This window comes from Calidris pugnax, unplaced genomic scaffold (genome assembly GCF_001431845.1).
Source record: "Calidris pugnax isolate Ruff unplaced genomic scaffold, ASM143184v1 scaffold8, whole genome shotgun sequence".
NCBI lineage: Eukaryota > Metazoa > Chordata > Aves > Charadriiformes > Scolopacidae > Calidris > Calidris pugnax.
Genome location: NW_015090830.1, coordinates 11,927,121 through 11,940,846, shown reverse-complemented (window position 1 = coordinate 11,940,846; position 13,726 = coordinate 11,927,121). Strand labels below are relative to the sequence as shown.

The following is a 13,726-nucleotide window of genomic DNA, read 5'->3' as shown; positions in this document are numbered from 1 at the left end:
TGTCAGATTTCGCACTAAGATGTAATCTCTTTGAAGTTTTTGTCTAATATGTCCTAGCTTGGTTTAGTATGTCATTTTAAATTACAGACATTGTCACAGAATGACAGATAAGGTCCCCTGACCTGTCTCAGATTCAACGGAGAAATATGGTTGTCCCTGGAGAATGCTGTAGACAACTTTAGCACTGTTCCCATACGTAGGATCATCAGCATCAGTTGCGGTGACTTGCACAACAAAGGTACCTGCAATGACAAATTAAAGAAAATAATAATCCACCTTTTTTTTTTTTTTTTTTTTTTCTGATTGAAAACTGGTTCACATCCAGTACTAATTGTATTTATTAGACTTTGCTGGTAAGATTAAAATGGTGTAGGTGTCATGTTTACAGATGTATCGCTCTGTTAAGTTTGTCAGATTTCGCACTAAGATGTAATCTCTTTGAAGTTTTTGTCTAATATGTCCTAGCTTGGTTTAGTATGTCATTTTAAATTACAGACATTGTCACAGAATGACAGATAAGGTCCCCTGACCTGTCTCAGATTCAACGGAGAAATATGGTTGTCCCTGGAGAATGCTGTAGACAACTTTAGCACTGTTCCCATACGTAGGATCATCAGCATCAGTTGCGGTGACTTGCACAACAAAGGTACCTGCAATGACAAATTAAAGAAAATAATAATCCACCTTTTTTTTTTTTTTTTTTTCTTCATGGCCAAGACAGTTTATGATGTAGAAAAGGCATAGTTGAGATTCAGGTCAGACTTAGATATTCTTACTTTGCAGAAGTTTCTCTGTTCATAAAGGATATAGATACAGAACACAAATGATAGTTGGCTTGTTCTCAGTTCATTAAAATACAGAGTTATTGATTGGATATGTAGATTCTTCATCATATTTCTTATGAAGGAATCAGAAATGCACCCTTCCCCAGATATTGAAGGCATTCAGAATTTCAATCTAGGTCAAGAATATACTTTTGCAAATTTACTCTGGCTTGTAAGGTGTTTGACACAGGAATGTAAATCTGGTTTTCATGTGTCTTCTAGGGAAATAAAGGATGTTGAATCCTAGGCAAAGTGTTAACAAACATAAAAAGATGATATTAGGTTTTGGCATTTAAAACAGATTTGTGAATAAAGTATTCACTTCACATATTAAAATGTGAATACTAGATTCTCTCTTCATCAGATGAGGTTTCATCCACGTGACAAGTCCCATGAATGAGGGGAGAGTATGCCCCATAGTCTTTATTTTCATATTGCTTGAGCTTTATTTTAATCTTGTTCTTGATTATGATTAATTAATGCTTTTCTCCCCGGGTATTATTTCAGATTAGAAATGTGCTTCTTGCAGTTTAACTGTCTATCGCTCTCTGACAAAGAAATCAAAATGACCTCCCTAAGAATCAGAGACAAAGAATCAAAACCTGTCAACCTCTCTGGAAGAGATCCGGTCTTAAAATCATATTTCAAGGAAGTTATTGTCTTTTCTTTTATTGATTGATTCTTACAGCTCGATACATTTAGAATCAATAGAAATATTTCAATGGCATTCAGTGGACTTTGGAGCTTTTTTCTTTTGCACGAAAAGAGCCCCAAAGGTCATAGGAAGTTAATGACATATCTCAGAATCAGTGATGAGTTTACTCGGGTGACGGTTTTTGCTCCTGAAGTGTGTACAACCACTTCTGCACCTGTCCTTTTCTATTTTTTTTTACCCTCCTGAACTAAAGAAGGGTGGCTGAAAAAATCTAGGGGTGGTATGGACACAGTGAAGTGACCATGGTTTACCATATTATTACACTGCTACAAAATCATGTTAACAGAGCATATTAAATTCTTCACAGATGTCAACTAAAACAGCTTAGCTCAGCTCACCTTCACTGTGAACTAAACTAGACTGTATTAACTTGCATTTTTTGTGGTACAATAGAGGAAGTGGGTTTCACTCAGCTGTCACCTCTGATTCCAGCAAACTGTTGTCACTATTTTCCTGGAGTTAGATTTTTTTTTTTTTTTAAATAGCTGAGGTGCTTTTACTCCAGACTCAAACAGCAGATGTCTGTATTCAGTGCCTGTTAACTTTGTGACCTTCATTAAGTTCACAGAAAGAACCCAGACTAGACACTGAAATCACTTATTGGTTAGCACCTACCAACATCTGACATTTCGGGAATGCTGGCATTATAAACATCCTTTGTAAACATTGGCTCATTGTCGTTGATATCATGGATCTTAATGATGAACTCGGATTCTGGTTCCACTGGTCTTCCAGTCCTTCTGTTTATAGCCTGGGCACGGAGTATATATACAGGCTTTTCTTCCCTGTCTAGTCTTTTCGTGGCCTGGATGTCACCAGTGTTTTCATTGATAATGAAGAGGTCTCCTGCTCCATCTCCAGAAAGGATGTACTTAAGTGATCCATCGCCTTTATCCTGGTCTGAATGCAGCTGGTGGTGAAATGGGAATAAAAAAAAGAAAGGAAAATAAATAATTGGGACACATTTTTAGAGACTTTAATTGGTATCATGATACGTGCTCTACTCTCAGCCAAAGGCTGTACATTGCTTTTGGGAAATGAGATGATACCACAGTAGGACAGTGAATTGATAGAGCTGTATCTTGATGTTGGAATTGAAATGGTCTGCAATCTTGTAAGAAATTGTCTGAGAAATCCACGAACTGAAGCTGAAGATTGTTTTCCTAAGCAAAGTATACATCAATGAGATCTAAATGCTAGTGGCTCAGGTGGAATCCTAGGGATACGTAGGACAGTGAGATCGTGCAGTGGGAAAACACTAGAATCAGGAATCGCAGTAAGCAAAGAATTAAAAAGTGGCCAGGCCAGCCACCTCTTGAGTTTTAATTCTGGATGCTCTGCTGTTATGCTCCATGGACATTATGCAATATACCACACAGTGCACAAGATAGTAACATACTAAATACATACATGAATAGCACATAAATACATGCATTTGCAGATGTGGCAAACTAAGAGCAGAGGCAGGCAGGCATACTGAACCATCCCGGCACTGGCAATGAAGAGACCAGTTGCCTTATCCAAAGGGACATGGACCAACCTGAAACATGGTGGGGTCAGGGGGAAGAAAAGAGCGATGCTAATTCACATACAAAGCATGAGCTGCCCACTCGTCTTTTTTTGCCATGAGATTTCCACATCTTATGCTGTTTAGCCCATACACAAGGTATGACCAATTAAATTATACTCTTATGGCTGTTCCTTTGATAAAGGCTTATTTATGACTTATTTATCCCTCCTGGCCTTAAAATCAAGGCTAATCAACTACAACTTATTTTGTTGCTACATCAGAGAAAATAAAAATTCAAAGAAATGAAACATTCAAATGACTTCTAAAGCCAGGGCAGAGGTGATGAAATTAATGGGAGAAAAATTAAACTATCAGATAGCAGATTCCTGGGAACTGTTGATTTCATAGAAAAGACATGTTTATGAGTCAGGAGAGCTGGACTTTCTCAACCAGCTCTTTGTATCTCTTTTCCTGCATACAAGTTAGAAAAAAGAATACCTTTTTCCCATGTGGCAAAGTACTTAGCATTGCTGGATGGTATGCTTTGCAGAAGAGAAAGATTTGTAGGCTGAAAGAATATAGAAAATCTTCAGATAGACTGTAGCAATGCCTGGCTATGCCCCTATCATGCTGGAAGAGCAGCCTCCAGCATGACCTTGTGGTCAATGTTCTGAGCTTCCTCCAACGTTCTGCCCAGACCAGCACTATGCTAGCAGCCTACTCACAGCCCATGTGGTGGCACAGTGCTCCACCATGCACACTTATGTCTATGGTCCCTGCAGAAAGCGTGCTCTGTGCAACAAGTCCGCCTTTAAGGGCAAAACTCTTTGTCACCAGACATTCCAAATGTGTCCAGAAATACAAAATACCAGAGCTGTAGCATGTTTAATCATTAGCAGATGTGCTGAGGCACTCTTCTTTTCTTCTTCAGGGAGAAAATGAACATTCCATGCAATTTTGCACAGAGCCCTCTCTTGATAATAAGAATATCAATAAACAGCTTGCATGCAGCATTTTTCAAAAGCAGATTTCAAAACCCTTCACAAAAGTAGTCAATACTATTTTCTCTGTTTTTTGATAAAAAAGCATAGAAACTTGAAGTTTCTCAGAAAGGCTTTCTGAGTTCTGGAACCTGGAATAGAGTTCAGGTCTCCTGAGTCCCATTCAATTGGCCAATACTCTCCGTCACAGGGCCTAGCGGAATCATATGATTTACTAGATATAACCTCAGCCTCTGTTGATTATCCATTAGACCTCCTTGTTAAGAAGTCAGACTAGAAGTCTACTGTGGGAAGTAATTTCAATAGGCTATTTGAATACAATTTTCCTCAGAGGCAACTTGCAACAGAAAAAGCATGAAAAGAACTTTGTCTTCAAAACTGTATTTTTTGTTATTGTTTCTTATCAAAAATTCAACTTCTGTTTTCCTTGAAAGCCTCTTTAACTTTGTCTGTAACATATTGGGACAAAACCAGCCCTTGGTAACAAACTCATTAATTCACATGAATCATGGAATAGTTTTGTTGTGAGACTTGTTACAGGCTGAACTTCCAAACTTATTTTTATCATCATTTTAATTAAATCTGGTTTCAATGAATTAGGAAGAAAAAAAGGTCAAGCTATAACAGGTGTTGGAACCACTGCAAATTGTCTTCTTTACCTAGCCCAGACCATCTAAAGAGCTAAAAATGGAAACTTGTGTGATATTTTTCAAGTCTAGAGTTTATGAAATTTCCATTCCACCTTCACAATTAATCCACCTGTGTAAGATTGACTGTGACTTTGGATATCAAGACAAAGTATATTTCAATGTAATGATTCATCAATGCTGAGAATAAGGCGATCTTCATCCAAGGTTCAATCTCTAGCCTTTCAGCAAAAGCACTAACTTTTGAAAATAAACATTCCCTCTGACAAGATCCTTTCCAACTTCAATACCTTTACTTTTACAACATTCCTAAGACATGACAGAACAAACTAAGTGCTCAGTTGGCCAGGCTGTGGATTATTTATTGTGAGAGCGAGACCTGTCCTATGTACTGGTATATATCACATAGAACTAAGGCTGGCTGAGAGCTTGGTCTTCAAACCAACAGCAAATTTACAGTGTGTCATCATGTGTGGCCTCAAGAACCTGATTCATAAAGGGTCTCAAAAGGTATGATTACAATCTGTTTTATTTCAGTAAACTAGGATAGTTCTCTAACTGCTTGCCATCAGAGTTTTTGTGGGATAGGCGTATATCAAAACATCAGCATCAGCTGCTTAGTAGCTGGGCCAAAATAGTTTGGGTTTTGTTCCCTTCCTTTCAGAAAAAAATATTAATTGGTTTTATATATTAGAAAAAACAAGCAGTTCTACAGAAAAGTTTCTCATAGATGATAAATTTGTAACATTCACTTGTGAGGAAAAATCCCAATTTATTATTTTAGATTATGTTACCTGTCCTTGACTGTTTGCTTGGTAGAAAAGTTTTTATCTGGGCAAGGACAATCATCTGTTTTATTTTTTCTTAAGTGTCAGTTTATCTTGGAAGCAATATTTTGTGTCTGTGACCTATATGATGGGGAAAATTGCTACTGTAACCAGATTTAAAAAAATAAATTGGGAATAAAATTAGAGGAAAAAAAAATAGTGCAAGTTGAGGCCAAAAGAAGGGCCTGGAGGTGAGATGCACTTAAAAATACAGTTGATGGTTTTGTATATAAAACTTAACACCGTTCTTAGGTTATGAGGATGAAATGAGTAGTAGTAACAACCTCTCCTTTCCTTTTAAGTTGAAGTTATTTTTCACTATCCAGACACCTCATTGCAAAGAAAAGTTTGCTGTGATGAGGTATGTGCATAAAACACTGCAAATGCTTTTAGCAGAACTGATCCCAGCCAATGTAAGATATTATAGCTTCACTCTCTGTGATAACCAATGTTGCAAAAGACTGTCCATTATCCTCTACATAAAGCTGCTCAGATAAATGGGCCATGGCAGATAGTCATGGGATAGAATAAAATGTCACGGGACACAGTACTAATGTCATCTGGGCTGTATCATATTGCCATTCCTCAAGACCAAGTAACTTCAACCAAAGGTTTTCAGGATTCCATGTAAAGGTAGATTTTTTTTATTTCCGTAGGAACTCGAGGCATTCATTTCAATTGGTGACTGAACTGAGCAATACCCCTAAGGTAAGCACGATTGTGAAGAAGTAAGTCTATGCAATAAAAAGTAAATGCATCAGCAATTGCACTGTATTAATATTACAGTAAATTGATTTATTCAGAATCTAATCTGGACACTTTTGTGAAATTGTCCATCAATCACTGGCTAAGGCTGAGAATGAATGACAAACTGAAGATTTTACTATGCCCTAGGCATACTTTTACTCATTTTACTTTAATACCACTGTTAAGTGAACCATCTGGTCTGCTTTTAATGACTTACAGTCAGATAAAAACTGTTCAGGCTCTGTCTTTCTTCTGCCACCCTCCAAATGTCCTGGCCCAAAACATTCAAATACAGCTGCCTGAAAACAGGGAAGGCTTCCTGCCTCCAGCTAAAGATGTACGCAGGACTGCAGCACTAGCCACCTGTATTTGACATTCTGCTTGTTGTCACATACATAATTACTTTGAAAAGAGAGTTGTTGTTTTTATTTTCAAATTAGTCACAGTTTGGAGCAGCCTCCTCTGGCAGAGCCCTCTGAAAGTGCCAAGCTTCAGCACAATGAAAAGGAAAACGCACAGGAAAGCCCTGCTCAAAGTATTCATACCATAAGCTTTCGTTCTTATTTTTATTTTATTTCCAAAGTGAATATATTTACAGCACTAGTGTTCATCTCCAGTAGATAGCTTCACTCTAAACAATGCTCCAGGACAATTTTACCAGGGTTTTAAACATTGAGTTGGACCCATGCTACACACACAGGAATTACTTCAGCAAAGCATGTGGGAAGAATTTAAGGGAGTCTTTCATGTGCTTTTGTGGTAAGACTATAAACTGATTCGGCATGAAAACAGCAGATCCAATTGGCATTAAGTTGCCCAATTCATTAAGGTCCGTCTCTGGTATTACAAAGTCGTGAGCTATACTCCACAACGTTGGCAGCACTTCCAAAAGCAGCGTTAGTGTGTTTGAACTGAGGTGAGAGGTGGCGGCTCTCTGAGGCGGCGATGGCAGGGCCCGGCAGCCATGGCCCTTCCCACCACTCCAGCCAGGAGCAGGCCAGCGGGAGGCACAGGGACAGCCCCAGCCCTGGGCACCTCCCTGGGGACAGGGACAGGCTGGGGACGGGGACAGGACGTGGGCCCACAGCTGGGCCTGGATCAGCAGGGCCCATGACCAGGCCAGGCAGGGCTGCGGGGAGCTGGAGATCGGCCCTGCTGTGGTGGTGTTGCTGGGGCAGGGGCTGATGGCCCTGGGGTGGTGGGCCATGGGCAGCAGCAATCAGAGCTGGCAGGGCCTCAGGGCCCTTTTCTAACCGTGCTAAATTCATCTTGATACGAAACTGTATCAAACAGCAGTACCGAAACTGTATAATGACAGTGAGATCCCATATACTTTAATAGGTTAAGGCTAAGAGCTAACTTTTTTGTGTGTTTAAATGGAATACATTAGAGGCAAGCAGCATTCTACCACACATATAAGTAACAAGGTTGTTCTGAAAATGTATTTTTATAGCTGTGGTAATTAAATTCCAAAAAATTGAAATTACAGGCTGTGGATATTCTCTGGAATGAAATAACCTCCTTCCTCTACCTCACTCTGTAAGACTGATTTAAATAGCATAGTTAATCTCGTTTATGAAGTGGCTTTAGGTTATGTAAGACATCTGTAAATTGCAGTTTAGCTCCCAATTATGTCATATTGCTGGTTACAATATCTGGTAATTCAGTGGGTAAGATGGTTTTCCATCCATCCTACAGACCAAATTCTGTTTCCTGTTGTGAATATAACACCCTGCTCGCTGAATTGCAGAGCGGTTACTGAACCTCTGCAAAGATCAAAGTCAATTGACCTTGGGATGTACCCACTGAACCACCAACCTACAATTATCCAGAAATAAGCTGCCTGTTGTGTCTTATTATTTGTTTGTATTTATAAGAGGAACTTGCTATTCTGGGGTTGCTGTGGTCACATTTTTGTCTCCTAACACAATAATAAACTAGAGACCAATTATTAAAATAGTAAGTAAGCAGTTGGTAGGTAGCTAACAAAGAGAACCATGGGTTTACTCTTGGCAGTATTCATAGAACATGATTTGACTCCAAATTGAATGGATCTAAACAGTAGAGTTCTGTCTAGTAATGAACAAATTCAACTGCATATATTGCTTGAGGTTACACAGTGCAATATTACAGCATTCAGAAAAAAGTAAGGCATTCAAAATGAAACTGCTAATACTATAATATTGCACACAGTTTCTATTTCAGAATAATAACAACCTTGCACTCTTCCCTGTCTCTTCTGATGGTCTGTATCCCTATAGCATCAACCATCCTCCTCATTAATATAATAATCAACACTGTTAATATCATAAACATATTAATATCATAAAATAATCGGCACCAAAGTTTTTACTCCACTTGGTGACTGCTCCAGCCCGTGCGCTCAAAACCACTTGACTGCAAAATGCTGCTACTTCTTGTGTTCCCTAAATACTGCCTGGAGAAGAGACAGCATGGGCTGTGGTTGGTGGCAGCTTATATGTGTATTTATGGAACAGCCAGCTAATCAAGCAGTCAAGGCACATTGTAGTTTTATTTGCATTATGCAGCTACTGTTCTTCAAACCATATACAAAATTTTTTTGACACCTTTACTCTTTTCTGAAATTTAATTGAAAGCAGTTAATGGACTTAAAAATTATTTAGAGGAGGCCGATGGAGCAAGATAGAGGCTAAAGTGCTGAAGCTAGTTGTCTGTTCTGGTCAGATAGCTGGAAGATTATGTCAAGACTTAGGTACCTACCCTTAGGGACCACTGTTTCAAAACCGTAGCTTAAATTTCTGTTAAAAATGTGAGGATAGATGCTGAAAAGACAATGGGAGAAAGATGATACAGTGCTTCCAACTCTTCTTGGTGCTTAGAAAAGATGATTATTTTCTCTTCTTATAGAAAGTATTTTGAAGATTATAGGAACATTTATACATTACATCCTCAAAAGAGCTGGAGAGCTGGAGTTTGAAGTAAGATTCAAGCTCTGTCATTTTCAAAGAAAATAAAACAACAAAGAAATATTTGATAAGATTAAAAAAGAAGTGCAAACAGACCCAGCCTTACCAGATGACAGCACCATGATTCCAGATGTACAGCTCTCAGAAACAAGAGCTGTTAGAATGCTACAACAGAGGTTTCAAGTAGATTCCAACTTTTTTGTCTCTCCTTACTAACCCAAGATCTGCTGTCCTAAGCAACCAGCAGTCTTCATTGTTCATCACTTCCTTGACCTTACAGATGTCATGATTTGTAGAATACTTAAATTAACTAGTTAAATGATTAGTTTACGATAGGAAGCATAGTTATTATACTGTAATTACTACAATACACCTGAATATGACTCAGTGAGACCAATTCCTGAGTCTTTCAGTTTGTTAATGCAGTTTTAACTTGCTTGCTTCCCACTATGTCTAGTGACGAAAAAGGTTCAAAAGGTACACGGTTCCTATTTGAAGAAATTGCCCCTCTAGTGATTAGAAAGAATCTTGTTTCCCAGATTAGATGTTCTGTTCCTCTGCTAGCATTGTTTTTCTGTTTTAAGAACCTCCTCCCACATATATTCATTCTTCCTCATCCAACATTTATAGATAATAATTCCATATGCTCTCATTATTTTACTTTGCTAGGCTACCAGCATATATACTTGGCTTGCAAAATAGGCACTTCTGAGTCCTTAGCTGGAATCCTGTTTACAACCTCAGTCTTTCATTTCCAAGACAAGTGGATTCCAAAAGGAGCCAGTGAAGAGAAGGCCAGATATGAAGGGCTGATGATCCTAGTCATTTTTTCAGTAATTGCTACATTTCAATTGGCCTGCCTTCTCTATGAATGGACACAGGTCTTCGAACAATGATGTCTTCCTATCTCTATTAGAGAATGAGTACAAATATTTGCCATTTTCATTGCCATTTCAAACCAGCTTCTTCCTGTCATCTTATAACTGACTAAAACACTCAAGTTTTTCTCCTTCTGCTGTTTTTAATGTATGACCATTCGATGTGTAATAATTTTTTTTTCATGACTCCTATTTCAAGAACATTGTGTTTTTATTCTGTTTCTATTCCTTCCATTTTGAAAGGCATCCTTTTCTTCCTGTAGGATATTCTGGTCAGCAATGAAGGGTAAGATTCAGTACTGAAATCAGGCATGGAAATATGAAGACTGTAGTAAATTAATAAAATAGACCACTGAAGAATTACTGAGGTTATATGAGATTTCTGCATTTTGGGGTGTTGGTTTCTTTGAGCTATTGGAAAATATACTATGTCCTATTTGGAATGTTCTTACATTTTTGGATTTTGTTTGTAAGAGGTTGTATGGCAAAATGAGAAATACCTTAAACCCTGGCTCATTCAGCTGTGGAATCCTATGAATATAATAATACATAACAGACTATGTTTTTACATAAAAATTCATATTCGCAAACTACTTTTTTTAAGGAAATCATGTCAGGTCCTGGTTGCATGCAATCAGGTATATTAGAAGAAAGACTCAGTAAAAAATTTAAAAAAAATGTAAAGGATACAGGGATCCAAGACTTGGACTATTAAAATGCAAATTAAATGTTTTATTAAGATAATCGTCTCAGAGTATGCCAGCGAAAGGGTAAAACAGTAATGCTGTCTATGGACCCCTTTTAACCTAAGTACTGGTTCTTAGCTCTAACCCTGAGGTTTTTATAAAAAAAAAATTCCATAAGATTCAAAAAAAAGAAAAAAATGCTAAATTTGCAACCACTGCAAACAGTGAAAAAAGCTAGACGTCAGATAAAAGTGTTCAGTAACAGCATCATCATCTGTAAAATAGATTGTCCTGATATCAAGTACTATAGGAGGAAGAAAAAAACATCTAGAAAAAACCCCACCAGAGTGATGTTATCGTACTGTTTCTTGAGAATAGCAAAATGTCAGTGATCTTTCTCATTCACTCTCAAAAGTAGGAGTGCCACTCTGTTCCCTCTAAATGAATGACACTAAGAGAAGCCAAAAAACAGTTTTGTGCTGCTAAACAACTTGAGGAAATGAATGGACCTAAAAGCACTAAGAACATTTCAAGACCCAGAAGCAACCAGGTACTCAAAAGGTAAACTGGCAATAAAAAATGTTGGCAGCTGATTTCAAAACAAACAAACAAAATGTAGAAAAGGCACTATAATAAGAGTATAGGGCACTAGAATTAAATAAATAATAATAATAAAAAATGCAGTAAGAAATAGAGTATAAAGGGCACTGGAATAAAAATTTGTCATTAGACCAGGGACAAGAGGCAAAGTGCTCTCACTTTGGAACCTCCAGGCTCACACCCTCCGGACAGGCTGGAAGGTTCCTTTTTTCACTTTTTGTGAAGGTGTATGTGAGGCTGTATGGCCTGAGACAGAAAGGGACAACAGTTTGGCTGATGTTGTGGTCCTTGGCTTATGGAATAGGCCACCCAAACAGTAGTTGGGAACTTGTTCTATTTTAAATGTATGAAGCTAAGACTAAGCATCCATACTCTGGTGACTCACACCTTTATTACACACCCTTCAAAATCACAAATGGGTTTTCTAACCTAAAGTGCAAACATGCAGCTACAGCTAATCAGCTTTGCAAAAAATCAATTGGAAAGTGTCAATCCTTTCAACATTGCCCAGGGCCTATCAACTCTTTTCTCTCTTGGGTTCCCCAACTGCTGCTGCTCTTCACTGTGATTAAACAGGGACAATGGCACAAGAGCTTTTGTCCTGCACTGCAGTATGTCAAACTAGAAAGGTCTCTTATGCTGTCGGCCCTTCTCTCTAGGGGCAACTCGTTATCAGATCTTAATGAATATTTAGCAAAGCTGCAAACTAGGTAAAGGTGTCTCCATGTTCTCCTGAGCTGAGTGCTGCTCAGCTCTTTTGTGGTAATGCAGTTTTATTTGTTCGTCTTCCTATTATCTCTAAGCCCATTTATAGCAGGCATTTACAAAGTTTGCCTTTACAAAGACAAACAGGTCTTTAATTTATAAGGCACAAGAGACTGTGGTGTCAAATTTGATCTCTATACATATGGGCCCTTGAATTTAATGTTCTTTTGTCAAACTTCTTGCTTTTCTTTGAATAACCATGTAACAGTAAGAAAGATAACCAATCTTCCTTTTAGACTTTAAGGTACTCAAAACAATTCTTTCTCTGAGTAATAGCTGACCTCTCACTTAAAAAAAAAATAAAAATCCTTGGCTGTAAACTGAATTTTCCCAGTTTTACTTTCAGCAGTTAGGTTTCATTATGTCTTTGTCTGAAAGGTTAAAGAGCCCTCTCCAGCTAAACAGTAGTGATGGTAACAAACAAGCATTGTACAGACTTCTGCAGTTACCCTCACAAAAACATGGAGATCTGGTTGTTCTGTTAAGGAAGGCCAAGGCAGTTTTGTTGTTGTTTTTTTTTTTAAAGTGTTAGGCTTTTTGGTCCATCTCTTTCAACATTTGGCATTTCTTTGTCATGCTGACATCATCCTTTTTTGCAACTGTTTTTAAACTGTGTGGTAGGAACAGCACCTGGTAAACATGAGGGAAGGTTTTAGTCCAGGTATCAGCATTCACTTACTAAAATGCATAAAGGACTTAGCCACCCCCAGACTTGTCATACCCTAACTTAGGTACAAAGAAAACTCTCTTACATGAATATCTGAGCAGCAGATTACGAGAAATTAAGAGTTATTTTTTTACCTAGTGGATACACTTCTGTGATCAGTAATGAAAATTCAAGCCTTTGAACCCTTGAAAGCCATAAAGAGCTGTACATGCCGTTTTGTTTTAGAAGGCAGACTTTCTCATCACTGCAATTTTACCACCATGACCGAATAGTTAGTCATTGGATTCAACTGAGAGTCTTAAAGGCTAAATGGGAAAATTAGTTTGAGGCATCACTGATGATTTCCTCAGTATAAAATAAAATGGAAACAAGGAGTGAAGTGCTTTTAAGTGTGTCTCTGACAAAATGCAAGACATGCAAGGGAAAGACAGCCTTGTAGCCGCATATGCAGGACTGGCAGGTTTTAATATTATCTCTGTCACAGTCTTCCTGTCTGATCTTAGACAGATCACTTTTTGATACTTATACATTCTCCCTGCAGTTAAATCTGGGTTGTTAACAACGTCCAATTCTGTATGTAACGATTATAACATGATTTGAGAGCCTTGGGCGTAACTTGTTCTGTGTTAGTTTGTGGAAAGGCTGAGGATTGTTTAACTTGAGTAAAGATTAGCAATACTGTAGCTTTGCCACAGCCTGCTGCATTCAGAGTGAGGGGGTGGCCTATTCCTAATCCAGATGCAATGCTAGAAAATCTAATTGCTCTCAGGTGTTTGGTATTATCCACCAGTTGAAGATTATTGTCACCACAGGTTAGCTAAGAGATGGGGTAGACAGAGGAGTTTCTGAACTCTAGGGTGGCTCTATTAGCTCATTACATTTTGAGGTATCTTAAGACTTTGTGGTAAAGT

The 13,726-nt window shown here is 38.1% G+C and overlaps 1 protein-coding gene across 1 annotated transcript in view; it reads right to left on the bottom strand.

Moving 5' to 3' along the window:
- Nucleotides 1-13,726, bottom strand: part of CDH6 (cadherin 6, type 2, K-cadherin (fetal kidney)) — a 106,842-nt gene that overhangs the window by 28,121 nt on the left and 64,995 nt on the right. Inside the window, exons 3-4 of the mRNA XM_014940961.1 lie at nucleotides 2,155-2,449; nucleotides 531-650 (exon numbers count right to left, since the gene is read on the bottom strand). Coding sequence (XP_014796447.1) covers nucleotides 531-650; nucleotides 2,155-2,449 — 415 coding nt within the window. The remainder of the gene's footprint in view (nucleotides 1-530; nucleotides 651-2,154; nucleotides 2,450-13,726) is intronic.